Below are 26,060 nucleotides of genomic sequence, written 5' to 3'. Positions count from 1 at the left end.
CTCTACGTCAGTATGTAATTGGTTCATTTACAACTTCTTCTACTGGTTGAACAAACAGATGAGCTTCGTTATCAACATTTTCATTATTTGTCTCGTCGTCACTGAAGAAATCTTCAGTCCTATTTACTAATTCAAATAAAAAGGAGTAATCAGCATTATCGGGGAGGGTTGAGTCCTCAAAACCACTTTCATTTTCCAAAAAGGTGATGTTCCTTGAGACGTACAGTTTATCATTCTGAAGGTCATAACACCTAAAACCTTTTTGTGTTTCTGAATAACCAAGAAAAGCACAGGGAATGACTTTAGGAGATAGCTTATCATTTTTATCAATGAACAAAACATTTGCAGCCAAAGATTCGTAATATGTTATAATCGGGTTCTTTTTTATATAAAACTTCAAAAGGAGATATTTGGCTTAAATTTTTAGAAGGAAGACAATTTATAAGATAGACAGACGTCAGGGCAGCTTTCGCCCAAATTATTTTGGGGATCTTTTGAGAAATAAGTGAAGTCCTTGTAGTTTCAATAATATATCTATGTTTTCGTTCGGCTAAGCCGTTTTGTTGAGGAGTTTTGGGACAAAATCTTTGATTATAGTCTTTAAATTCATTTGAGAGGAATTCACCCCCTGAATTTGTTCTAAAAATTTGTAACTTTCTATTGAATTGGGTTTCGATTATTACATGAAAATTCTTAAAAGTGGAAAAGACTTCATGTTTATGTTTTAGAAAGTATATCCAACTGTATCTTGAATAGTCATCAACATAGATAACATAATATGAAAACCCTCCCTTAGATACTACAAGAGCAGGTCCCTATACATCCGAATGCACAATTTCAAAAGGCTTAGTTGAAAACATAGATATTGAGCCAAAAGATAAGCTTCTCATTTTTCCCATAATATAATCATTACAACTGAAATTTTCTTTACATAATGTTTTAGCAAAATGAATATAAGAAAGCTTATCAATATTTGGATGCCCAAGGTGTTTATGCCAAACATTTATATCTTTATGTTGAGCAATGTTACAAAAAGATGTTTTTGGAACTTGAAGAGACTCCATAAAATAGAGCTCACCCTTCCTACAGCCTTCTCCAATCAACTTCCTGGACTGGCGATCCTGTATCCAACATTTATGTGATGAGAATTTTATATCATATCCAAGATCCGAAAGTTGAAAGACAAAAAGCAAGTTCAAATTTAATTTTGGAATAAATCTAACTTTGGGAACAAAAAATCTTGTTTTTCAAAATCTCCAATTCCTTTAATTTCAAGAGAAGCCCCATCCGCAGTAAAGACAAAGGATGGTGAGGGATTTTTAGAATAGTTGGTCAGTGTAAAAGCATTTGGAGTCATATGAAAGGATGTACCTGAGTCTAAAAGCCAAAGAATTTTACCTGGAGGAGAGAAAGAGGAGGCAGCGGCTCCAGAAATAGATCCCTTGAGGAGTGGTTGAAGAGCTTCAATAATTTGATTTATAGATAGATTGGCATTGTTAGAGGAAGACGACGTCTCCTCTCTGAAGGTTGTCGACATTGCCACCATCTTTTTCCACTTGGAACACATGGGTTTTATTTGCCCTAGTTTTTTACAAAAATGACACGATTTTACTATAGTCTCTTCTTCCATATTGTCTGTTGTTTTCTCTTCCTCCTTGAAGTGGGGAGGTTTATAAGGTTTAACATTGCTCCCCGGTCTAGATACAACGTAAGCTCCCTCATCCTCGTTTTTAGAGGGGACGACTAATACATTTTGATTGGTTTTGTTTATTCTCAATCTAGTGTCTTCTCCACTTAATTTGGTAAGAACATCTTCTAAAGGTGGAGAAAAAAAAAAGATAAAAGAGAGGACCTAGATTGTTCGAATTCGGGTCTAAGCCCATTTAGGAAATTAAAAAAGTGATCCTCTTCAAGTTGTTTTTGCCTTAGTTTGATTGCCTCTCCACTCCATTTAGGTTCGAGGATAGCAAGTTCATCCCATATAGCGGATAATTTGGCAAAATACTCTCTAACCGACATCTCTCCTTGTTGTAGAGTCAAAGCCTTCTTTTGAAGGTAATACTTAAGGGACAAATCTCTTGACGTATACATTCGTTTAAGATACTCCCATACTTGATATGATTTCTTGAATTTCAATATATTGTCATTAATCTTTGTTTCTACCGAAGAGAAAAACCATGAAAGGATTTTGTAGTTTTTCATCTCCCACTCTTCATGCCTTTTATTGTATTCTTCAAACGCCTTTTCTCTTTCTTCATCGTCAAGGACTTTAATCTCTCCTCTCTCAATGATAGTAATCTTAGGTTTGGGTTCGAAAATAGTTCCTTGAACATATCCCCAAAGACCCTTACCTTTGATATGAGCCTCCATATTTTCGGACCATACATGATAATTAGATCCATTCAATTTGAAGCCAAGAGAGAAGTGGGAGTCCTTTTCGCCCATTAGAGAGAAGAAAAAGAGAAAGAGATGCGTACCACAATGAGATATAAGGTCCTACTTGAGGTAGGATGCTTCTAAAATATTGAATGAAGAGACGAGTCTTCACCCCAATCACCCAAACTTGATGGCATGCTTTTCGAGGAACCCAATAGAGAGAATAAAACACACAATTTTCTTTTCTCCCAACCAAGCTCTGATACCATGTAAAAATATCTTCAAAGATGTGCACTACAAGCACAAGCTCCACGAAGGGATACGTGTACAAAGACACACCAAGAACAATTGAATAAAAAGTGCACAAAGGTACAAAGAGAACTCTTAAAATACAAAAAATTGAATCTATTGAGCAAAGGTGAGCACAAAGGCTCCCAAATGAACGAATACAATTAGAGGGGACACCCCCTTATTTATAATACAAAGGAGACCAAAAGGAGGGGCTCCTACTAGACGTTGAAGCCCCTCCAATGGTTAGAAATCTAACCGTTGGAGGGGGGTCCAACGTCTTCCCCTCCTTTGACTTTTAGACAAAAAGATGAAAAAGAAAAGAAAGAAAAGAGAAAAAAGAAAAAGGAAAGAGAGAAAAGAAGAAAATAAAGAAAAATTACATGCACATTCACAAGGGTGAACATGCGTAAAACGAGAAATGACAAAAATGCCCTCGGGGCATATATATATATATATATATATATATATATACACATGATATAATTTAACACTCGTATGATCACAGTAAGGACTTTAGTTGTTGTAGTGTTCATTAAAAATTGGCCTATATATCAATTAAATGTTAAGAATGTCTTTTTGAATGCAAATTTAAATGAAAAAGTCTACATGGATCCTCTTCCTAGTCTAAATATTGAAACAGGCAAGGTTCTCTGCCTTCATAAAGAGCTTAAACAAGCCCCTAAAGCATTGTATGATCAGTTCAGAAAGACTATGTTAAATTTTGGATTTAAATAATGTTATATTCAGTGTTGTTAAAAGCGTTGAGGCGTAGCGAGGCGCTCCACCAAAATCCGAGGCGAGGCGCAAAGCGTAAGCCTCAAAAAAAAAATTTAAACTTAAAAAAAACTATAAAAATGATCTAAAATTATAAATAAATAAGAAATGCTTTATTGATGAAGCGCCAACAACACGAAATAAAAAATCTCAAATAAATACGAAAAAAATATGAGATTAACATGTAAAAGTAGCATTAATGCAACAACTTGATCTATATAAGTATCTAATTGCATAAATATGAGCATTCATTCAATAAAAAACTAACATTAACAACAAAATGCATATTAGCACTAACAACATCATGTCATAATTAAAAAATGCATGTTAACATTAACAACCAAATGTTAATGTATTTGTCCAGAATTCTTCAAAATGAGAGTGTTAACATTCACAATTACAACTGAAAGTCCCCAAAAACAGTAAAACAAAGCAAAAAGCTAAGCAGATGAAAAATCGACTTAACTTCAAATCCCCTAAGGCCCTAATATTATCTGTCACCTGGAAGTTCAGAGACATCCAATTCATAACAAGAAGTATGGCAGAAGTATATTGCTTGTCATACAATAATCAAAGAAACAAACTTCTAAATTTTTAGCTACAAACTGAAAATTCATATCATGAAGAGAGAATTCAGACTTATACTAATTCACAGACAAAAACATACACAGATTCTTTTTTTCTTTAACATCCAAAAAGCCGATGGCATCGGCCTGCTCGTGGTTTCATCATTCTGAGGCCTTCATGGCATCAGCCTGCTCGTGGCTAGGCTATAACAACACACTTTCAATCCCTCTTTTCCTCCATTTAGTGAAGCAAGCATAGTGTTTTGCATGGCACCCATAACCACATTTAGGTTCCAGTCATCCATATCGCCATTCCTGTCATTAGGACCTCACTGATGCAAGTTGTTTTCATCAAATTGGACCCTGTGTATGTGATCTACATCATCCATTTAGTGAAGATCGGCATTTGAATAGACAGAATCCGACTTATGTGCAAGACTTTTTTGCTGATTCAAAAATCAATAACCATTAATAAAAACATGGTTTTTTTGTTAAAGAACACTGTCAAAATAAATTGAAAATCATGTTTTTTTTTGTTAAAGAACACTATCAAAAGATTGATTTCTATTAAATCAACTGTGTTGAACCCATCGATAGGGCCAGATTGATCAAAATAACTTAGTACCAATGAGATCCCAGAGGGAGTTATGACCACAGAGGATGATATAGGGATGAGTGGAGCCGGGTTCCCCATAAACGTAAGTTACACGGTTTCACAAAGAACAAATGACAAAAGAAGAAGCTGGGGAAAAACACACAGATCTTACCTGTCATCGGAATGCGCAGAGGTCGCCGGAATGGACGGCGGTGGCGGTGAGTCGCTGGCCGATGGCGAGTGGTGGCCGGCGGCGAGTGATGGCCGGCGGGTCGCCGATGGATTCTCAGCAGAGGAAAGAAGAAGGTGGAAGAGTGGTGGCCGGCGGCAAGTGGTGGCCGGCGGGTCGCCGATGGCTTCTCAGCAAAGGAAAGAAGAAGGTGGAAGAGTGGTGGCCGGCGGCGAGCGGTGGCCGGCGGCGAGCGGTGGCCGGCGGCGAGCAGTGGCGGGGGACGAGAGGGGACGGAGTGGAGAGAGAAGGGGCGAGGGCTTTCCCTCGCCCCAAAGCGTCTGTCTTTTTTAAAGACAGGTTCTCGATCTTTCGAGAATACGGGCCCGTATCCGGGTCGATCTCGGGTCCGGGCCATCCGATTTCTTAATGTGCGCCTCAGTTTGAGGCGCGCCTCGCCTCAAGGCGCATGAGGCGTACGCCTTGAGGCTGTTGCGCTTTTTAAGTGCGCCTCAAGGCGAAAAGGGCCTCGCCTCGAGGCGAGGCGCGCTTTTTGCGCCTTGAGGCGCGTTTTTAACAACACTGGTTATATTGATTGATCTTTTTATAAAATCTATAGGTTCTGCAATTGTCATTTTGCTCATACATATTGATGATAAGATCATCACCGGAAAAGATAAGGAGTTGAAGAAATTAAAATTATGCTTAAAAAATCTTTTGATATGACTACCTTGGTTTCTTAAGATATTTCTTAGGTATTGAAGTAGCTTCTTCGCTAAGAGGATATAACTTGTCTCAAATCAAGTTTGCAGTTGATATTGTTGTGCGCTCGAAGATGACAGATGAGAAATTTGCTACTACTCCTGAAGTGATTAATGTCAAAATAAGAGTTGAAGATGGAGTCTTATTGGATGATCCAACTCCTTATAGGCAGATTATTGGATCACTGATGTATGCCTATTACTAGACTGAATATTGAGCATCCACTGCATACTATAAGTCAATTTCAGCATGCGCCTAATTCGGTTCACATGAGTATTGTGTTGAGAATAGTTCGATACATTAAAAATACTATATCTAAATGGTTTTTCTTATCTTCTTCCTCTTTTTTAAATTTTGTTGCATATATTGATTCTGACTGGGGAGGAGATCCCAACAATCAATACTCAACTATAGGTTTTTTTGTGTTTTTAGGTAATTATCTTATATCATGGAGGTGTAAAAAGCAGTAGAAGGTTATTTGTCCAACACGAAAGCTGAATACAGAGCAATGACTACAACAATAACAAAGGTTGTGTGGTTGTGGTTCTCAATGATATAAAAATTGATGTTTTGGAACCTTCAAAGTTATGTTGTGATAACAAGAGTGTCATATATATATATATATATATGTGTGTGTGTGTGTGTGTGTGTGTGTGTATTTATTTTTGTCTATGTAAATTGAAATACCCTTAGGGGTATTTCAATAATTTCACACTGTGATAGGGGTCAGCCCATAGGGTTGTTCTTTTCTTTCTTTTTCTTTTAACTTTATTTTTTGTTTTTTATTTTTGTTGTTTGTGGCTGTTGGGGCAGCCCAACGGCCATTCTCCCTTTTGTTTGGTTGGTTATAAATAAGGGTTTTCCCATTGTATTTAACAATGCTTTTCTAAGCATTTTTATGATCCAATCTATGTCACAGGGATTCGGCTAGCAGGGTGCCGCACCCGTGTCGACGTGACTCAACGCGGGAGCGGGTGCGGTCAACCCGATCCTGGGTGCGTTGACCACACCCAAGATTATTTAGGTCTATTTTTTTTTTATTTTTAAAAAAAAAAAATTGCCCTATGAAATGGGCTGCGGAATTTTTTTTTAAAAAAAATCTGCTGACAGCTGCTGCTGCTCCTGCCTTTTCAAAATCCTTCTTTTTCATAAAGGATTTTCTCTCTCCATAATAAATGATAATGATGGCGGTAGCCTTGCTCTCTCTCCATAATAAATGATAATGATGGTGGTAGCCTTTTCTTTTTCGTAAAGGATTTTCTCTCTCCATAATAAATGATAATATGATGGTGGTAGCCTTGCTGGACGAGGAACCCCCTGACGAGATGGGTGCGCTATCTTCAACGTCGACGCGGGTGCGGGTGCTAGTTGGTTATGTTTTTATGGGGACAGAGTGTATAACGTAATCAAAGGTCCAAAATATGGCGTACAAAATGCACCAGTAAGAGCCCTCAAAAGGGTCCCAACTAATCGTGGCCATTTACTAAAGGCCCTGAACATGCCCAAAGAAAGATGATAGAAGTAAGAACCAGTGAACTGATGGGCCGGTAGTTGGGATACTCCATTTGGTTGTGCCACTGTTTTAGAGTCTAATCCCTCCAAACAAACGCTTACATATTTTTACATTTCCTACGTCTTCAACGATATATATATATATATATATATATATATATATATATATATATATATATATATATATATATATATATTACATTTTTGCCCCTGCCGCACCCCCGCACCCGGGTTTTTTGGAAGTGCCGAATCCCCGCACCCGCACCCATGTGACATAGGATCCAATATAATTTATATTTTTACATTGTGTTGGTTGTGATTTATTTTTGGTGATTATCTCTTTTGTGAAATTGTAATTGGTCCATTAGAGGTCCTCTCGTGTATGTGCACTTTTGTAGCCCTTTGTTGGCATTGTGTTTGTGCACATCTTGTTTCATTACAGGAAACACTATAAAATCTAATTAGCATGCATACGACTTCGTCAAGTTTGCTTCCGCTACACAGAAACAGCACATCCAGTATTAATAAATTGCAATTTCTTATTTCCATAAATAGGGAATACTAATTCACCCATTCTAATTGAGTAGTCTTGTGCAGATAAACTCACATATTTTTTTATAAATTTGAAACATAAAAAGAGTGTGTCAATCTTTTAAAAACTTAGGGACCTTTGAAGGAATTGATTTCCATGAAAGAAAAAAGACAGTCAACATTTTCTCCAACCCTAAGAATAATATGGATAGCATAAATACATAAATCTCTCCAGTATTTCAAAAAATATTGAAATATTAGCATGCGGTTTTTTTGTCAAAAAAATATCGTAGGTACAAGCCTATCGTCTAGGAGGACCTAAGCGCCTAGGTGGGGGAGGACCAAGGTTGATATTTTGTATTTGTTTCTTATAATCATGTCTTGGTAGTGTCTTTTCAAATTTTTCTTGTTTTTATGATTTTTAAAATTTTATTTAAATAATTATTATTTCTTTTGTGGGTCTCTAGGTGACACCTAGCACTTTTGACTACTAAGGTTCAGCCTTAAATAATAACTGCTCTTTCTGCTGCATATCATGGTTTATTCATGTACTTTATGTACAACACATCCACCAGTGCATCAGTGCAAGAATATGCAGGATATGAAGATCAGCTGCTCTAAACAGGAATGAAGTTCCTGTCCACTGCTTTTTGTCATTGCTTCTACTCTGATAGAAGTACTCAACCCTCTACCATTCTTAAAGTATTATGAAATTGTGTACGAGTATATATCTCCTATTAATAGGTGCCCACAAACATTTTTTGCCCCCACCCTCCTTGTTTCTGCGCGGATATGTGACCCAAAGAATTAAATACTGATGAATTTGAAAAATATCTAAGTGAATTCCAGGTGCTCTTGTATGAATAACAGTTACTTCACTCTGTTAGAGGTTCTTTAGCTCCTCTCAGGTTGGTATCTGATGGATCCAATATTCTATCATAATCTTTTTGCAACTGTTTATTCCTTGCATAAGGTCTAAACTACATGAAAGAAAGTTAACATTCTCACCTAAAGACATAAACTGATATAGCATTAAGATAGCATGAAACATTCTCCTGAAGAAAAAATTATTACAGGACCATACAGTCACCATATTGATGGAAATTTCCCTACATTCGACTCAACCGTTTTGATTCATGAAAATTTTTACTTACACATCAAGTGTTTAAGCCAACGTGGTTTTTACTCGAGAAATTATTTATTCAAGGATCAAATCCATGAACCTCGCCAATAATGAAAATAAACAAAAGTATAGGTAGATAATGAAACATGTGTTTGAAAAGTTTGAAATAACCAACAAAAAACTTAGGTACATTATGAAGTTTACCAGAAGATAGCACTGATTGCTGCAAGGTGTTCCAGCCTCTTCAAGTTCACCAGAAAATGGCAATTTTTCACACTGTTATAAACATCAGATATAATAACATGTCCTCAAAGTTCATGTGGATAACAGAAATAACAAGCAATCCAAGAACATACGGGAATAATAAGTCCTTGGGAACACCCATGCAAGCGACAGTCGAAAACCTGTATCAATATACAGTTATTGTTAAGCTATCTAACTATAACAAACGAGCAACTGACATGAAATCATAAAGCCTTTTTCACAACAAAAAATTTGTTTCGAAGGGCAAATATGTAAGTGCAGGACTACCAAGCAGCGGCGACAGAAAAGATTGTCAAAAGAATCCAATGCAGAACTAAGGCTCTTGTTCAACATTATGCTCCTCTCTACATCCATGACGTTACTTTTAACATGTTGCTCCTCATATTTCTCCTTCAATGAGTCATATCTTGCCTGTACCACTTACACAAAAAGAATGTATAAGATCCCAATAAAGCAGAAAAAAGTTCCCCAACTCACTGATGTAATCATGGGTAAAGGTTCTACAGATCCAAACCACAACCAAACAATGAATGGGTCCTAACATATAAAACCTTCCTTTTTAAGAAAGAGGCAACATGCCAAGCATCCAACCTGCTATCAACTCAAGATGACAAGTCATAAAATACAAAATGATGTTACCTTTATTTCAGAATCTGTTGCCTTTATGCACTTTCTCAGAGCATTCAGCACCATCTGCATTTGTCCATGCTCCTGCAGAATCTTCCTATGCATCGTAAAAGCAGCAAAACAAGAATCATGTCACCTAATGCACAGACGAGACATGAAACACTCCTGTATGAGAACAAGCAACCATCATTCATGTCAGTGCATTAATAAACTACTGTGTATGATATACGCTTTCAAAACAGTAAATCTATGTCACCTGGGTACATGTACGAGTGTGGGTACAGGTATGGATACGGAGGGTGCGACACGGCAATTCCAAAAAATGTGGGTATGGGGATACAGCTAAATATATACTAAAAATATATATATTATATATCTAAAATATATATTATATATTGAAAATATATAATATACCCGTGTTGACACGGGTACGGCACCCTAAGTGCCGTGTCCCTGTTACATAGCAGTAAATGATATTAACAAGGAATCGTTTTCTTCTTCTTGTACCAATGTCCAAAGCAGATGTTTGGGCAATAAGAAATGGTCAATGTTCTAAACGGAAAATGTTTGGACGAGCAATTACAATTTAACCTCTATCAAAATTTGACAATTTGCAATTGAGTTTTGTTGAGCAGAGTGGGGGCGGACTATATCGACTTCTATCATCTGAATGGAAGAACTTTGAGATCTTCTCATCTTCCGGGTTCTCATGCATCTTATTATCTTCATCTGATTTGATGGTTAGCTCGGAATAGGCTGATACAATTCATACATGGCAATGACGGATAATTTCTTCAACTCCAGGACATGTATGCAAGACTCATCACATGGCTTTGCTCTGAATGTCCAGGAGCACAGATGATATAGAACTAATCAAATATAACACGCCTCACCAGCTTCCCAACTGATTAAACACAATAAATAAATGGCTTTTGTGAAGTTGGTGATGATGTTAATGATGACTGCAATAAGTGGCAATCATAAGAAGTAGCACGGGCCCTCTCTCAAAGGAACATGTTTAAAGACTGAATAGGTGGGTAAGGCCATTTCTCGAACATGATTAAACTGCATATTTGCAAAAAACTTCAGATACAAACTCAAAAACTACACTGTCAGATTGAACTGAACCAATTTCAAATTTTCAATTGAATGAAGACTATGAACATGAGGTAAGCCATTAACACCATACAAGAAACTGCCACAGGAAATACCCATATGGTCTTGAATCCATTCCCATCAGATGGTAACTGTTGGGAAGAGGATGGAACCACCTGAGTTCACTACTTTTTTTTGTTAATTTTCAGAATATAAGTACCACAAATTTTCTTGTTATTTGGAACTTTGATAGAAAGAGAGATTAGAGGAAGAGAATGACAGCACACACATGCACATGCACACACACAGTAGGGTTTGGATAAAAAGAGGTAAAATTGGCATTTTTCTTAGTTAACTAGGAGTAGTTAAACAACAGTTGCAGGTAACTTGATAGAGGTAAATAGAAGTGTCTGAGCTGGTTTCAGATAAATTATGCAGTATTTGATGCTTTTGATACATTGAGCATATAAATGTAAAATAGGCACAAGTCAGGCAGCTATATTTAAATTTCTCCAGACTTAAACCCATTATGCAGCATTGACTAACAATTGTTGTACAATTTAATTAGACACAGTTGTTTATCGAAAATATTTTCTTGGATATCAAAAGCATTGGAAGTAAATGCAAATATTCATGTAATCACGGCCCTTGTTAGAGGGATACCATAAAATACGATCTTCACTTTCAGTGAAATCATGCCTCTCTACTTCAGGTTCTGCTACCTCTTCCTCACTATCACTACATATCAATGCTTCACTACCATATTGATCATAGTAAATGCGTCTCCTCCTGACAACTGATTGGTCTTCAGCCATTCTTTGGTTTCTGCACTGGGTGAATTGAAATTAAGAAAATGAATCAAAGAGGAAAGATTCTCAATAAATTGCCGCAATGCAGAGAAAAACTAAATAAGATTGCAATGAGGCATAGATTGTTACAGAGGCAACAGAAAACCACATAAGTTTCAATTCTTTTGAAACTTATGATAGTAGTGAGTGCAAAAACCATTCTTCTGACCCTCGAAAACAACCAAATATCGTCCTCTGAAACATATGACATCAATGTTATGAGGTCATGCAATGTGAATTACATGGTCGTAGTATAGCATTCTTACATGTAGTTTGTGACATTATCCTATAACTTAAACATCCCAGAGTAAGAACTAACAGAATCCAATGTTCTCCTTTATTCAAAAGCATTTAGCAATTCTAAGACAGCATTAACATTAGCATATTTCATGGAATCTTGTGCTTTTCTTGTATATACCTAATACAACTTGACCTTTGAATCTGAAATTAGTTAATCAGCATATAAACAAAGTTGTGTGTGGATACCAAGAACACAGAAACATGTTTACTGTCACGATGTCAAAATCAACCTGAACCACCAATTCAACCAAAACTGACAAAAGGTATCAAGAACATAATTGTTTGAATTAACTTACAAAATAGACAAAAGACAGCCTAGAATAAGGCTATCAAACTTGCAAACAAAGTAAAGAACTTCATGTTACCTGTCTAAAAATATCCATGATGTATATGGTGGAATCTTCTCGATGAAAGGAAGTTTTGTGGGGTGAATAAGACTCTTTACCTCACTACCGTTTCCAAATATTATAGTTGAAGATGAAGCTTCCTGACTATTTACATCTGTTCCAGAATCTGAACTAATTAACTTACAAAGTGCACCTTCCATCCTAATTGAAAGCATGTTCTTAGTCTCTTTCCACTCAATTGAACAAAGATCTTTTCTTGATGCTGCCAGAGCAATAAGTTTGGATGTTTGGGCTGTCAAAGTTTCTGTATTGGATGCAATCTTCTCCTACAAACAAATGGTTTCATAAGGTTAAGAATACCTTCAGCCACAGCAAAGAAGCAAAAGTATGAAAAAGAAATCAAGAAAGCTATCAGAAATTTGAACAAAGAGAATACAGTACACATGCTACCTGTCCATCTCTAGGTACTCTCACCACGAATAAAACATGAGTGGTGACAAAACATCCTTCACTCATGAAAATGCATAAAATACAAGAAGCAAGTAAAAGAGAGAAGACAAAATGACTTATGGGCACATAGACTGGTATCAATATGCTGGATAAGGGCATGAATTACAGCCCCTCACATGTAATTCTGAATGAGAACATAGAATAACAGCATTTCAAATAAATCCCAAGCAACAAACTAAAATTCTAAAACAGACATGATTAGGACAGTGCCTTATGCATGGATGCCTATAGCAATAAAGAGAAAAGCAGCATGTAAGAAGACCAGGAAACTTTGAAAAGTTAGAAAAAACATTCAGTATTTGCATGCCTTTAATTAATATAAAATATCTTACTTTTAAATGTGTACCATGTTTATATCTTTATTAATTTATTCTTTGTCATAATAAGCCTGGATATATGGACAGGTGGCTGCACTATGCTAGTAAAATTTTAAAACAAGAAAACAATACCTATGTGCTCCACAACTTTTTTAAAGATTTCATTTACATACAGGAATTGAAAATGCATGCTAACCTGACTAACTTAAGTACATATTAAAGTAGAAGATGACAGTTATAAGAGGTCCATGCCTACAAAGCAACAAGCACAATGGTAACCATCCAAATGCATGCACAGGACATGAAACATAAGTGCAAAACTTAATGGCTTAAAACATTTAAAGAAAACACATAAAATAACCTACTTTTATAGAAACAGTCCTGCAAGCTTCGATCTGCCTTTTCATTTGTTCTATTTCAGATGACAAGGCCATAAAAGCATCACTGACCCTTTCTTCCTGCTTTACAAAAATGTCAGAAGAATGACATCAATCCATGCATTTTCTTAATCCTTCTATGAAAAGATATAGATCGTGAGAAAAAGGAGAACAGAGATAATACTAGCCAGATGTGTTCCCCTCCTCCTTACCCCCTCCCACCCCGCTCTCTTTTTTCTCTCTCTCCTCCCCCAAGAACCCTCAACTCCCTAACTCCTCCTTTTCCCTTCTTTTTTTTACAAGTCACTCAAGTTGAGCACTCTTATTCATTTGCAGAAGACGAAAAGGTTGAAGATGCTGAATCCCATGGTTATTGACCACACCGACTACAAGTTCCATTCCGACAAATCAGAGAATATTTTCCATCAAATTGCATGTAATAGAACACTGTTGTTTTCTTTAAATGAATTGCACAAAATCAACCAGAAAGGCAATCAATCGACAAAATACATCTTCACCATTCCACTTTTACTGCAAAAGGAATCCTTGTGGCAGATCACAAATGAACGAAGAGCAAAGGCTGGTAAATGCTATTTTTAAATATCCGACTAACCAAAGAATAATGTAGAAGCAGATAAAAAGTTACGTAGTTAGCAACTGTATTCTCAGAACCAAGAATAGTTATCAATAAAAAAGAAGAAACTATACAAGAGATCCAGAAACACTGTGGAAGAATTTCTGTAATTAGGAAAGTAAAACAAAATATTATGATTCAAAACTCCAGCACTCAACCGCCCAGTTCTCAGGCCACGCTAGAACATAAAAAAAATTGCATAGGTCCTCAGATTCCTGAGACTTAAAGGTCCAAGAGAACACTTGAAGCATCAATGACCTAAATGGCCTTTAGAATGTGGAAGAGAAGAGGAGGAGCTAAGCTAGAATAAAACCAAATCAACCAAATCAACCAAACCATCCACTTTCAGCGTTTGGACACCCCCCCCCAATGTGGGAAATATTCCAGACTAGGTCAGAATTAGATGGCATAAGCCCAAGGGTTACAAGGTTGCCAAACTAGGAAGTGAAAGCAGGAAACGGGAAGCGGAAGCGAGAAGCGAAGCATTTTAAAATTTATAGGAAGCGGGAAGTGAAGTATCAATTTAAAAGCAAAATATTAAAAAAAATGAAGCAATATGGTAATTGAATAGGAATCGAACAAGAAACAAATAAAAACTAAAATAAAATTGATGATTCTTATATTTCGTGATTTTTCAGTAAAAGAGTTAAATTTTTGTTAAAATCTAGCAATGATGGTTACTAATTTAAAGAAAGTACATGGAAAGTAAGTGAAAGCATGAGAGAAAATACATGAAAAGAAACGTGAAAAAAGCATATAGGAAGCATAGACCATGTGTGTGGGAAGCATAGAATAAGCATGGGGGAATCAAGATTCCCATGAAGTTTCGGAAGAGAGGAGTATCACGCTTCCGAAGTGAGTTTCCGGGAAGTGAGCTTCCCACCTACCTAAGAAGCTTCAGGTAACTCTGGGTTATACCTAAGTAGGCTTCTCTGCTTAACATTTCAGTGCATATGAGAGATCATGTATGAAGGTAACCCAGTGGCAAGTGGCAACCAACTTATTGAGAAGTTCTGCCTCGGGAATTTCTTGTGGAAATCATAGAAGAAAGCGTGAATATAAGTTAAAAGTTACAACACCAACAAAAAAAAAAAGGAACCTGAGAAACTTATAGAAACAACCATTAAAGGAAAATGGTCACACACACTCTCATCAGCAACATGCTTCAAGCGTTCCTACAATCTACTGAAAAGCACGGTTTATAGTGCCAGAGCTTCAAGAAATGCAACCTCATCTCCAGCGAATCTACTTAAAAAATAAAGAACCACTTTCTGTGGCTACCGTCAAATGGGACTTTGACAATTTTTGCAATCAACAACCTATGGAATCATAAGATACTATATAGCATTTCCGCTTGCATCCACTGTTTAAAACTGTAATTACAATCCACTCTTAAGCTTAACACGTCCATGATTGCCGTAATTGAATCGTGAATTTATAAACAAAACCATCAAACATCAGGCATAACCATACAAATCCACGAACTATACCACAGTTGATAACCCAATTATCAAAACTATAATGGCCTCTGAAAGCCCCAATTCCTTCAATCGGTCAACGAATTCAGGTTTACCGACCGTCCCACTAAAATGTCTTGCAAGTCGCAGCGGGAATTAATTCCATCTTTAAGCAAACGACGAACTTTTCGATCGACAACACAAGGAACAAAAAGAATAAACTTCCATAATTAACACAAAAAAAAGAGAAAAAATTTGTGGGGAAATCTTACAAGCGAATCGGAAGATTTGGACGCCATGGTTTCCTCGCGCCTTCGAATCCGAGAAGCGTCTCTCATTTGAGAGAGATTCAAGAGACGGAGACGGAGAGCAAGATTGCTTTTGTTTCTCGAACTTTGCAGGTTTCCAATCCCTAAAGATATCGCTTTATTATGACACTGTACTACAAGCCAACAATGATGGAAGGACTCGGAGGAGATCTGAGAGATGTTAGTGGGGAATTTCGTAAATGACTGCTACGCTCGGTACTCGAACAAACTACGAGTCTTTTACATGGCACGGATGTGAATGCTTTTCATGAGAAAGCTTTCATAGGAATAGGAAGGTATGTAAACGGATCGGACTCGGGTCGGGTTTAGGCATTACCAAGTCCGACTTAATCTGATATGACCTAATTGGGTTCGGTTTCAGATTTGGGTTAGGATGGAATACGAAAAACCAAACCCGAAACCCACTAGCTTAAAAACCGACATTTACACTTAATCAGGTTTCGGGTTTTATCGGATTCGTATTCGGATTTGAATGCAAAACTCAAAACCAAACCTACATCTAATTATTAATCGGTCCTTAAGTTTCCTACCAAACTCGAGTAAACGGGTTCGGTTGGGTTGGGTACCTGACCCAAACTCATTCTATTTATATCCCTAGGTTTGAATGGATTAATATATAAAAAGTGGTAGGTAGTAGAAAAAATTGGGGATTACACCTTTTCATTCTGATGATTGGATGTTTGTTTAGTCAGTGGTAGGAAAGAATTGCAGTTCATGGAGGGAAAGGACTGCATCAGGGTTGTCAACTTAACACTTTCTCATGTAAGTTGAATGAAACAAACAAGGCCTAAAAGAAAGGATTTATGTGAAAAGTGAACAAAATAATGAGAGTTTCATTAAGGGATGAGCCTTTGTGGTGATCTTCTAAAACCTAACACTTTGGAAGCTGGCTCGAACGTGGACTTTGTTTGCCCCCAAGTCGGATATGGAATCGATTTGGTCAATTGGTAAGGCTTGTGTTTTGGTTCACTAGCCCAACTTATTCATGTTTGTCTGTCACTTGACTGTGTCGTCTTTTATTTTGGAGTAGAGCAATAGAGATGTCTTTTCTTTGACGACAAAAAACTCTCACCAAGAAGTAAGTCACTTAATGGGTTCGCCTCCCTGCGATGTAAAACTCCATGTTGACGACACAACCATCCAACCTTTGTGTGCCCCAACTGTGATAAAGCAACGACAGCCTCCATGTAGGGATGCACACGAGCTAGGCCTCGCATGTACAAGCTTAGCTCGCTCAAAAATTCAGATGTACAAGCTCTGCTCAAGCTCAACTTCGTTCTAAGCTACGGGCTGAACCTAAGTCAGTGTTTCGCCGAAAGACCTAGAGCCTTCTTTCTTTGATGCCCACTTTCACGTTCAGACCGTTGAAGCCCGAGTCAATATCTTGCCATCCAAAACCAAAGGCTTGTGCCGGAGAGATCGTCGAACAGCGAACAACAATGTTTCAGGGCAGAGAGAGAGAGAGAGAGAGAGAGAGAGAGAACCTCAATGTATTGTGCGCCTGCAAAAATGGATTTACCATTTAGGGTTTAGTATGTTTAGGATTTTTTTGGTAGATATATATATTTAATTGTGTTGTAGATAATTATGTTTGTTTATTTATCCTTTAGTTAATATTCATTGTTTTTTTGTTTGTATAATATCATCGATGGGTTCAATATGCACAAACATTGAATAAGAGAGTTGGTTTTCAGAGTGATTGTTGCAGGTAGTTTTGTTAATTGAATGTATTAAGTGTATATGAATGACATTTTCTCACATGCTAGTTTCTGAAAATAAATAATATATTGTGTAGTTGGTATAAGCAGTTAATGATAACTTTTGAAAGAGTTAAAGTATACTACCGTATCACTGATCACTCTACTTGGAGATTTATAGTTGTCAAGAAAAATAACAGTTATAAAGAATTTGTAAGTATGATGTCTCATAAAATCAGATATGCAGAAGAGTTATTGAGCTTCTGGTATAGTTATTCTCCTAAAGTATATAGCCAATATATATATATATATATATAGAGAGAGAGAGAGATAGATACATGTTTTAGATGATAATGATGTAGAGCCAATGTTATTTAGCAGTGACATTTACTTATTTGCTTGCAAAGTTGAAGAAAATGTTATGACTTTGGGAGTGAAATAAGAAACAGTTGATTAATCGAATGATGAAAATTCTTTGGAGATCATTCAATTGTCCCAAACAGTGAATGATAATGACGCCTCAAACATTGAGCTCAAGCATGCAGTTACCCAAATCGATTAAGGATATAAATGTTCGACATGCAGGCAATGAAGTGCGAATAATTAATGTTGCACATGATCAAATGATCATTGCAGAGGATGTGGATCTGTGTGGACAAAACCAACGTCAATGATATTTATCACAACAATTTGAATGACATCCAGCCTTTTTAAGCAGATGATAAAGCTAGGTATAAGTTATAAATTATGCTTGAAATATAAGTGTAATGATGAATGTGAAGTATTTATGCTTAATCTTGAATATTGAAAATGTATGAGTGTTTAATGCATGGATGAGTTGAAAGCGATAGATAATAAATCTTTATTTAGTTTATACAACCAAATAGTCAATTAGTAGTAGCAGTGGAGAAATAGATGCTATCGATGATGATGATTATACTGTATCAATGGGGGAAGATGAAGTCAATGATGACATACGATAAATAATGGCGGGTAAAAGCGATGCACAAACGACATTTGAAAAATCGAAACCTTTCTATATTGTATAAGTTATATGAACATTTATTGGGCAGAAGAACTGGTTTATGTTTTTACACTAATGAGACATGGTTGAATAGGTTCTTGTTCAATGGATTATCATACAATGAAGAATGATTGAAAGTCATTAAAGCTGAGATAACTCATTTGTATAACCAATTGTATAATGAAAAGCTTAATGATTGTGAACAATTCTAGTGGCTAACAACAAGCTCAGACGATTGAAAATGTATTATCGGCAAAAGATTTAATGATCTCCAACATTGTCACGAGGTTTAAAAAAATTGTATAATTAGGAATAACTATAAACAAAATTCCTAAAGAGTTGCAACAATAGAGACATTGTCATATACATGAGAAAAAACTTATAAACTATGGTTGTTTACCCATGGAAGATATATTATACATAGTTAACGAAGCAGGATTCTTTCAAGTAAAGAAGTATCAAAGCGAGCATACACGCGGTGGATCATTAAGCAACTTTGTAGTGAAAAAGTGTCTTTGAAGTAGATTTCAAATGTTATTCACAAATGCATGTACGATAACTCGAAGATAACTCAAAGATAAATTATGAATGTTATAAGTCGCGAGGAATAAGTGGTGGTCACTTACGAACAAACATGGCGTGGATACGAACAAACTAAGAAGGTGTGATATGGTTCATTCGAAGAATCCTTCAAGATGCTTCTGCCTTTTCGGATCATTTAATTAAGGCTAACTAAGAATCGTCAGGGTATATTTAGACTGATTGAAAAGATCAATTTCAGTACCTGTTATTATCCTTTCTTTCAAGTATCAATGATATTTTTAAAGGATGTCCTCCAGCTCTTATGGTAGACAATACGTTCATAAAAGAAATATATACATGTATATTGTTCTTGACCCATAATATTGATTCTTGTAGGAAGATGTTTCTGATAACACTTACAATTGTTGATAATAAGTTGATGAATTCATAGTCATAGTTTTGAAGCATCTAAAGGAAGAACTCGTAGTCTTTGACGAATACAAATAGAGATTAGAGCTTACAGTTATCTCAGATAAGTATAAAGGTCTAAAGCATGTTATCCCCCCCATGGCTTACATGTTATATTGGATATTTCATGAAGCAATTAACATGGAACTTTTCTAAGAAATTTGGTTCACCACTCAATGCACTTTGGTGGAGTGCAGCTCAAGCAACCATGAAATGACAATGCAATTATTTTATTTAAAAATTTTAAGAGCAAGATAAAGTCACATATGATTATGTTGTCACTTATATGAAACCAAAAAATTAGGCTAACAATCACTTTCAAGCGAGAAAATATATGTGCTTAATGTCTAATATATTAGAGAACTTTAATTCATAATTTTTTGTCATATGTGATAAATCCCTAATTCTTCTTATTGAAAAGCTTCGTCTCACACTGATAAAACATTTTGAGAAAAGAAACAATACCAGGCAACATATGCATGGCGTTATGGTGTTGAAGGTAAAAGCAAAGCTAGAGGAACTGCAGAGAAATGCACAACAACTACATGTCATAGTGGTGCATTGCAATCGATATTACAATTACAATATTGATATTCAGAAGCACTTGTACTCTTATGAAGAGTTACACAACGAGATTCCTTACGAACATGCATTTTGTATGAAAGCAACCTACCATAGGATTATTGAGACAAGTTCTTCGTAGTTGAATCATATTGAGTTATGTATCATGAATATCTATTATTTTCAATGTCAGATATTGTTTTGCATATCGCTCTATCGACTCTTATACCTATATAGCCACTTGAAGTAGTTCGCAAAGCAGAGTGACATAAGGTGAAGAGACAGAGACAAATGTAGTGTATGTGGTGAGGTTGGCCACAACATGCGAAAGCACGAATAACATGCAAAATGATTTGTTGAATAAATTGGTTCTTTGTATTTATCTAGTATGTTAGAGTATATATATTTTGCAAAATATATGATTCGTTAAGAGTTGTTTAATGAATTGCTTATTTATATTTATCTAATGTTTTTTTTAAGTATGCATGCTTTGCAAAATGTAAGATTTGTTTAATGAATTGCTTATTTATATTTATCTAGTAATTTTTAATGAATTGCTCCAATGTCATATGTCTTTTATGTATATGTTAGGTACTGTGTATAAACATAAAAGGAAATGTGGTAGAAAAAAAACTAAACCTCCATCTCCACCTTAAGCAATGAACCAATTATGGTGCTTAAGAAAGGAGAAGACATGTAGCAGAAGATAAAAGAGCATAAAGAGCATGAATTTAGCGAAGAAACTTTACTAGCAAGTTATGTAAGTGTTAGGTTTGCTCATTTCCACATTTATTCATTTTTTTACATTTATATGCAAACTCATTTGAATTTAACATGAATGTACCATATATTTTGACTATGTAGCATGTAACAAGATTCAAAAAAGAGTACAAACACCCTGCGACGAGGACATGAAAAAATGAGCGAAACTGCCAAGGACCCTTTACTTTACCCTGTATTTTTTTGTGAGTTTGAATTGTGACGTTTCTGTTATTTTTCTACCAACTAAAAAAAGTAACTAGTAAACCTTTTTTGTTCACAACAAATGCTCGCAATCGAAGGGTAGCGAGATGAAGCAACTAGGTGCTTGGAGAGCAGCGAGTTGTCGTATCAATTGTTTGGAGCTGACAAGGTATCTGTTGGACAACTTTTTATACTTACAAAACTTAAATTTTCACGTGCACAATGACCTTAAACTTGATTTATGTTGCCACTCATAATTTCAGTCAAAATTTACATCCAAAATTTAAACTCATATCATAATTTACAATGAATCTCATCCAACATTGAATTCATACAAATTTAGAATTATAATTTTATATTAATAATTAAAACTAAACTCTATAGAATTGTCCATATCTAAGTTATTGAGATCTCGTTAGCCAACACCTCACGTTCTTAATTTCTATCAATTCAGACAATTATCACTGGGTTCTTTGAGAAATGGACATGAAGGAGAAAGTGTTCAAGTTGTATAATTTCACGGTGTCTACAAATTATGCATATAAGAACACCAAACAATTAGTACGATAACATTACTTATTCAATACTGTACTCATTTTTTTGAATTCATTTGTTAATACCTTCTTTGCATTTATATTTTTTAACTCATTTTTTTTTGTAGGCAAATTTTTTTCCGGTGTGGTTTGGCTACAACTATTATAACTATTGGTCAATTAAGACCATTGAAGGTATTCCTCAACAGAAAAATGAATAATTTTTTTGCATATGTCTGTTAACTCAATTCATACATGTACATGTTTTTGATGACTTGGTGTATGATTGCGGCATATTTGTCCTCACATACATGCAGTATTTTAACTGAAACTGAGATTTGAACTGCACGCAGGTACATGTTTATATGTCATGTTCAGGTATTTGGAATGTAAGTTATAGCTAGTTGTTTGCTAATAAACATTTTTTTCAGAAACATATCACAGATTATAGGAGGTGTATGATTAAATTCTATGAACACATGAAGGTCACAAAGAAGAAGGCTTTGGAGTATGCAAAAAAGAAAGCTGACGGGGAAGCAAAGAAAAAAAATGAACCGCAATAGAACACAGATGGTACGAAGGCCATCAGAAAGCTGGAGGTTGAGGAGACATTAGACAATGAGGTGTCGACTGATGAGGTCTCGATAGCTGAGATGTAGACAATTTTAGGGAGTTTGGTTTGAATTGTCAATGTAAAATTTTAATTCTAAATTTGTATGAATTCGATGTTGGATGCGATTCATTATAAATTGTGATATGTTTAATTTTTTGATGTTTAGTATGAATTTGAATTGTGAATGAATTTAAGTTGCTATGTTCTGTAACTGATATGTTTTGTATGGATTCTGTAAATGATATGTTTTGTAAATAATGCATTTTGTATGAATTATGTAAATGATAAGTTTATATGTTTGTAACAGTTTAAAAATAAAATTTTGAGAAAGTTTGCATAGAATATTGGTGAAGATGAAGAAGTTCACATATAATACAAGGATAAGAAAGTCAGCATATATATAATATAAGCAAAGATGAGGATGTCCACATATAATGAGAAAGTCCGCATACAATATAGGCGACGTTGAAAGTTAATGTTCGCCTATAGGTTTGAGGATGTCTGCATCGATTTTTATGCAAAGTTCTTATATATAAGTGCACTTAGACAAGTATTTGTGAGGTTACGAGGTTTGAGTTTCGATGTTCGCATATATTTTTATGTTAACTTCTGAGATATATGCACACTTAGTCTGATATTTGCGAACTTTCAAATGTTCATACGGTCATTTTCCAAAATAATTTTCCAAAATATTAACCCTTTAGGTATAATCCTTGATCCAAAGATGGGCAGCTCATTAAGGTTTTGCGAACAAACATAATTAGTGTCTTTGTACTGGTATATTGTTATAATTTATGATGATAATGCCATCTTTGTTTCAAATCTAGGATTTCAAATATACTATTGTTCCTGAAAAAGAAGGTGAATGAGTTGAAAGATGTTTAACATGTGGACCAAAACTTTTGTAATAAGCTAGATAACCTGCCTTAAGGAGTTTTGTGCAGTGGAGGGGGGGGGGGGGCTTGGCCACTAGACGGGTGGTCAAGGTTACATTCTATAAGTGTTAAGCCCCTTGCATTAATAAGGGTCAAGCCCTTGCTCAGTCAAAGTTGGGTGACTCCCTAAGGGTAAGGGGGTGCACCATGAGTTTACACAGTCAGGAAAGCAACCCTAAGTGCCATAGACATAGCCCCAACTAGGTCTCTGATGGTGTTTTTTTCGTCCTTCATAAAAAAAAAAGCTAAATAACCAATGCAAGTGCACATGAGAACAGACTCGTACTCTGGTTTTTTTCTTTTACAACAACAACAACAACTACGCCTTCATCCCAAAACAATTGGGGTCGGCGATATGAACCAACAAAGAAAATCATTATGGGTCTTCCACATGAATCCTTCTCCTCCATTCATTTCTATCCAATGCCATGTCCTCGGTGAGGTTCAAAGCATTCATATCCTTTCTTATCACCTCCATCCATGTCTTCCTAGGCCTACCCCGACCTCTTTTAACTAATATATTTTTCCATTTCTCCATCCTTCTAACTGGAGCATCATTAGGCCTTCGTCGAATATGTCCAAACCACCGTAAACGATTCTCTCTCATCTTAAGCCAGAAAAACCCACCTCACTCTACTGTATTCAAGCTCATTGGTGTAAAACCTGAGGTCCCCCTTGCCGGAGCAAACCCAGTTTTGACTTTGTGGGACAGATGTATATGTCGTAGGTGTCAAATCCATGATGTCCCTTTACCTTGGTGATGTTCATGGTCCGCACCTACCCGATGAGCACAAATTTGTGGGCTCAGCAACCACACAGATAAGCTTCCAATTGGTAAAACATTTTAGGTCTCTACTGCCACTAGAGAATACCCCGGTTTCCAGTTTTGATCTTACATGCAACAAAAAGGATACTCTCCATGGGTTTTGGACCATAGTTGTCCCATGTAGAACTGTCAACGGGTCCAGTTTGTATCAGGTACCTGACTTGACTTGAATTCGAATTTCCGGGTATGGGCATAAAAAGTGCCACCCCGAACTTGACCCGAGCAATGTGCAGGCCAGGTTGGGGTCTTGGTTTTTGCTGGGTACACGACCCGACCTGACTTTTTTGCTACTTACCGACCCAACTCGAGTATATATATATATATATATATATATATATATATATATATATATATATATATATATATATATATATATATATGTTTATATATGTTTCTAAATTATGCAGGTCCATGTTTGTGATTCTATTTTAGTGACCTGACAAAACTCAAGCCTGGCTATTGGTTATATGGGCATGTCCGAGTCAACCTTGACTTGAACCATTGATAGTCGTAGTTCTATGTCGTTGCCCCTAAACAAGAAAGTGAGCCCTTATGGGATGTACTTGACCCTTGGTGTTGCTTGGATGAGCAAAACCATATGAAAGGGAAATGTACGACCTCATAGGTAGGGGTGGGCATTGGTCCGGCCTGACCTGGGCTCGTTTAGAGCTCGGCCCAACCCAGAGATGGCTCGGCTTGAAGGTGACCCAGTTCTTAACGGGCTTGGGTTTGAAGAGCAGCCCATAGCCAGGCGCATTGGCCCAACAGGACAATGTGAAGCACACTGAGTTTGGCCCGATCCTACCCAAACCCATTTACAAATAGTAATAATTAACAAGTTTCCAACTTCTCGTACACCCAATTAATTATCTTTCTAGTTTTTAATAAAATTAATGGAACTGATTAGGTAAATAGTAATAGTTACCAAGTTACTATGCAATAGTTAATTTTTAAAATTTTTATATCATTAAAAAATTAACAAATAATTCATGCCCATTGGGCTAGCCCAGACCCAGTCCACTTATATAATGGGCCGGGTTTCAGCTTGGTACCTAACGAGCCCGAGCCTAAAACTTTGACTCAAACCTGACGCATGGCAGGCCGGGTCAGCTTGGCCCATTTGGCGGCCGGACCTGTTGCCCATTCCTACTCTTAGGTGACTATAATAACCTCTCATAAGATTTAGAATCTCATGCAAACCAGAGAATGTTTCTCATTTGCACAATTAATTAATTAGGAGAAAATGAAAATAAGAAATTTGGAGTGAATCTCTTATGATTCCAAAACACAAGGTGAAATATGTGATTTAAAATCACATGAGTAGGGGTGGGCAAGAGGTCGGGCGGTTCAATGGGCCAAGCCGACCTGATCGGCCATGGGCCAGGTTTGGGCCAAGGTTTTAGGTTCAGGCCAATTAGGTAACGGTTCAAAACCCAGCCCATTATAAACATGGGCTGGCCCGCGGGCTACCAAGCCGATCCAAGGCTTGAGTTATTTATTAATTTTTTAATAATATAAAAATTTTAAAAATTAACTTAACTTGGTAACTATTACTATTTACTTAATTAGTTACATTAATTTTATAGAAAGTAAAAAAATAATTAATTGAGTGCATTAGAAGTTGAAAACTTATTGATTATTACTATTTACAAATGAATTTGGGTTGGGTCTGGCAGCACTTAAAACCCCTCGGGCCGAGCTCTAAACTAGGCCCGACCCTATGCCCACCCCTACACATGAGATTCTAAATCACCAGAGATGACACCAAACATGCCCTAAATATTATTTTCCAAAGAAACAACATGGCATTACACAAGAATTAAGTATTCGCTGGATATTTGTCCGAAGATTCGGTGAAAAATCCGAGCAGACCAAAACGTAGCGACCGAATCGGTTTCAAATCCGTCTCGACACCGACTTGTTTCATAAGATCATTTCCCGATTCTCACAATTCCCCAAGCGAAAAGCCGTCTAATTTTTTTTCTCGCTTATATACCCTTAAAACGGAATTATTTTACAATACATCCTTCCAAAAAAAGCTAGTAATTATTTGTACAAATAAGGGTAATAAAAGTCCACAACGAGGTTTCCCACTAACATCTCACCGCCACTGG

At 36.3% G+C, this 26,060-nt stretch overlaps 1 protein-coding gene across 1 annotated transcript in view; it reads right to left on the bottom strand.

Annotated features, from left to right (window-relative positions):
* Nucleotides 1-15,869, bottom strand: part of SWN (SET domain-containing protein) — a 36,465-nt gene extending 20,596 nt beyond the window's left edge. The window contains exons 1-8 of the mRNA XM_090000341.1: nt 15,748-15,869; nt 13,373-13,465; nt 12,199-12,506; nt 11,349-11,510; nt 9,603-9,687; nt 9,231-9,374; nt 9,056-9,103; nt 8,904-8,975 (exon numbers count right to left, since the gene is read on the bottom strand). Of these exons, the coding sequence (XP_089856467.1) occupies nt 8,904-8,975; nt 9,056-9,103; nt 9,231-9,374; nt 9,603-9,687; nt 11,349-11,510; nt 12,199-12,506; nt 13,373-13,465; nt 15,748-15,813 (978 nt within the window). The 5' untranslated portion in view covers nt 15,814-15,869. The remainder of the gene's footprint in view (nt 1-8,903; nt 8,976-9,055; nt 9,104-9,230; nt 9,375-9,602; nt 9,688-11,348; nt 11,511-12,198; nt 12,507-13,372; nt 13,466-15,747) is intronic.
* Between the last annotated feature and the right edge of the window lie 10,191 nt (nt 15,870-26,060).

This window comes from Nuphar pumila, chromosome 3 (genome assembly GCF_984573655.1).
Source record: "Nuphar pumila chromosome 3, dmNupPumi1.hap1.1, whole genome shotgun sequence".
Lineage (NCBI taxonomy): Eukaryota > Viridiplantae > Streptophyta > Magnoliopsida > Nymphaeales > Nymphaeaceae > Nuphar > Nuphar pumila.
This window is presented reverse-complemented; position numbering and strand designations above follow the sequence as displayed.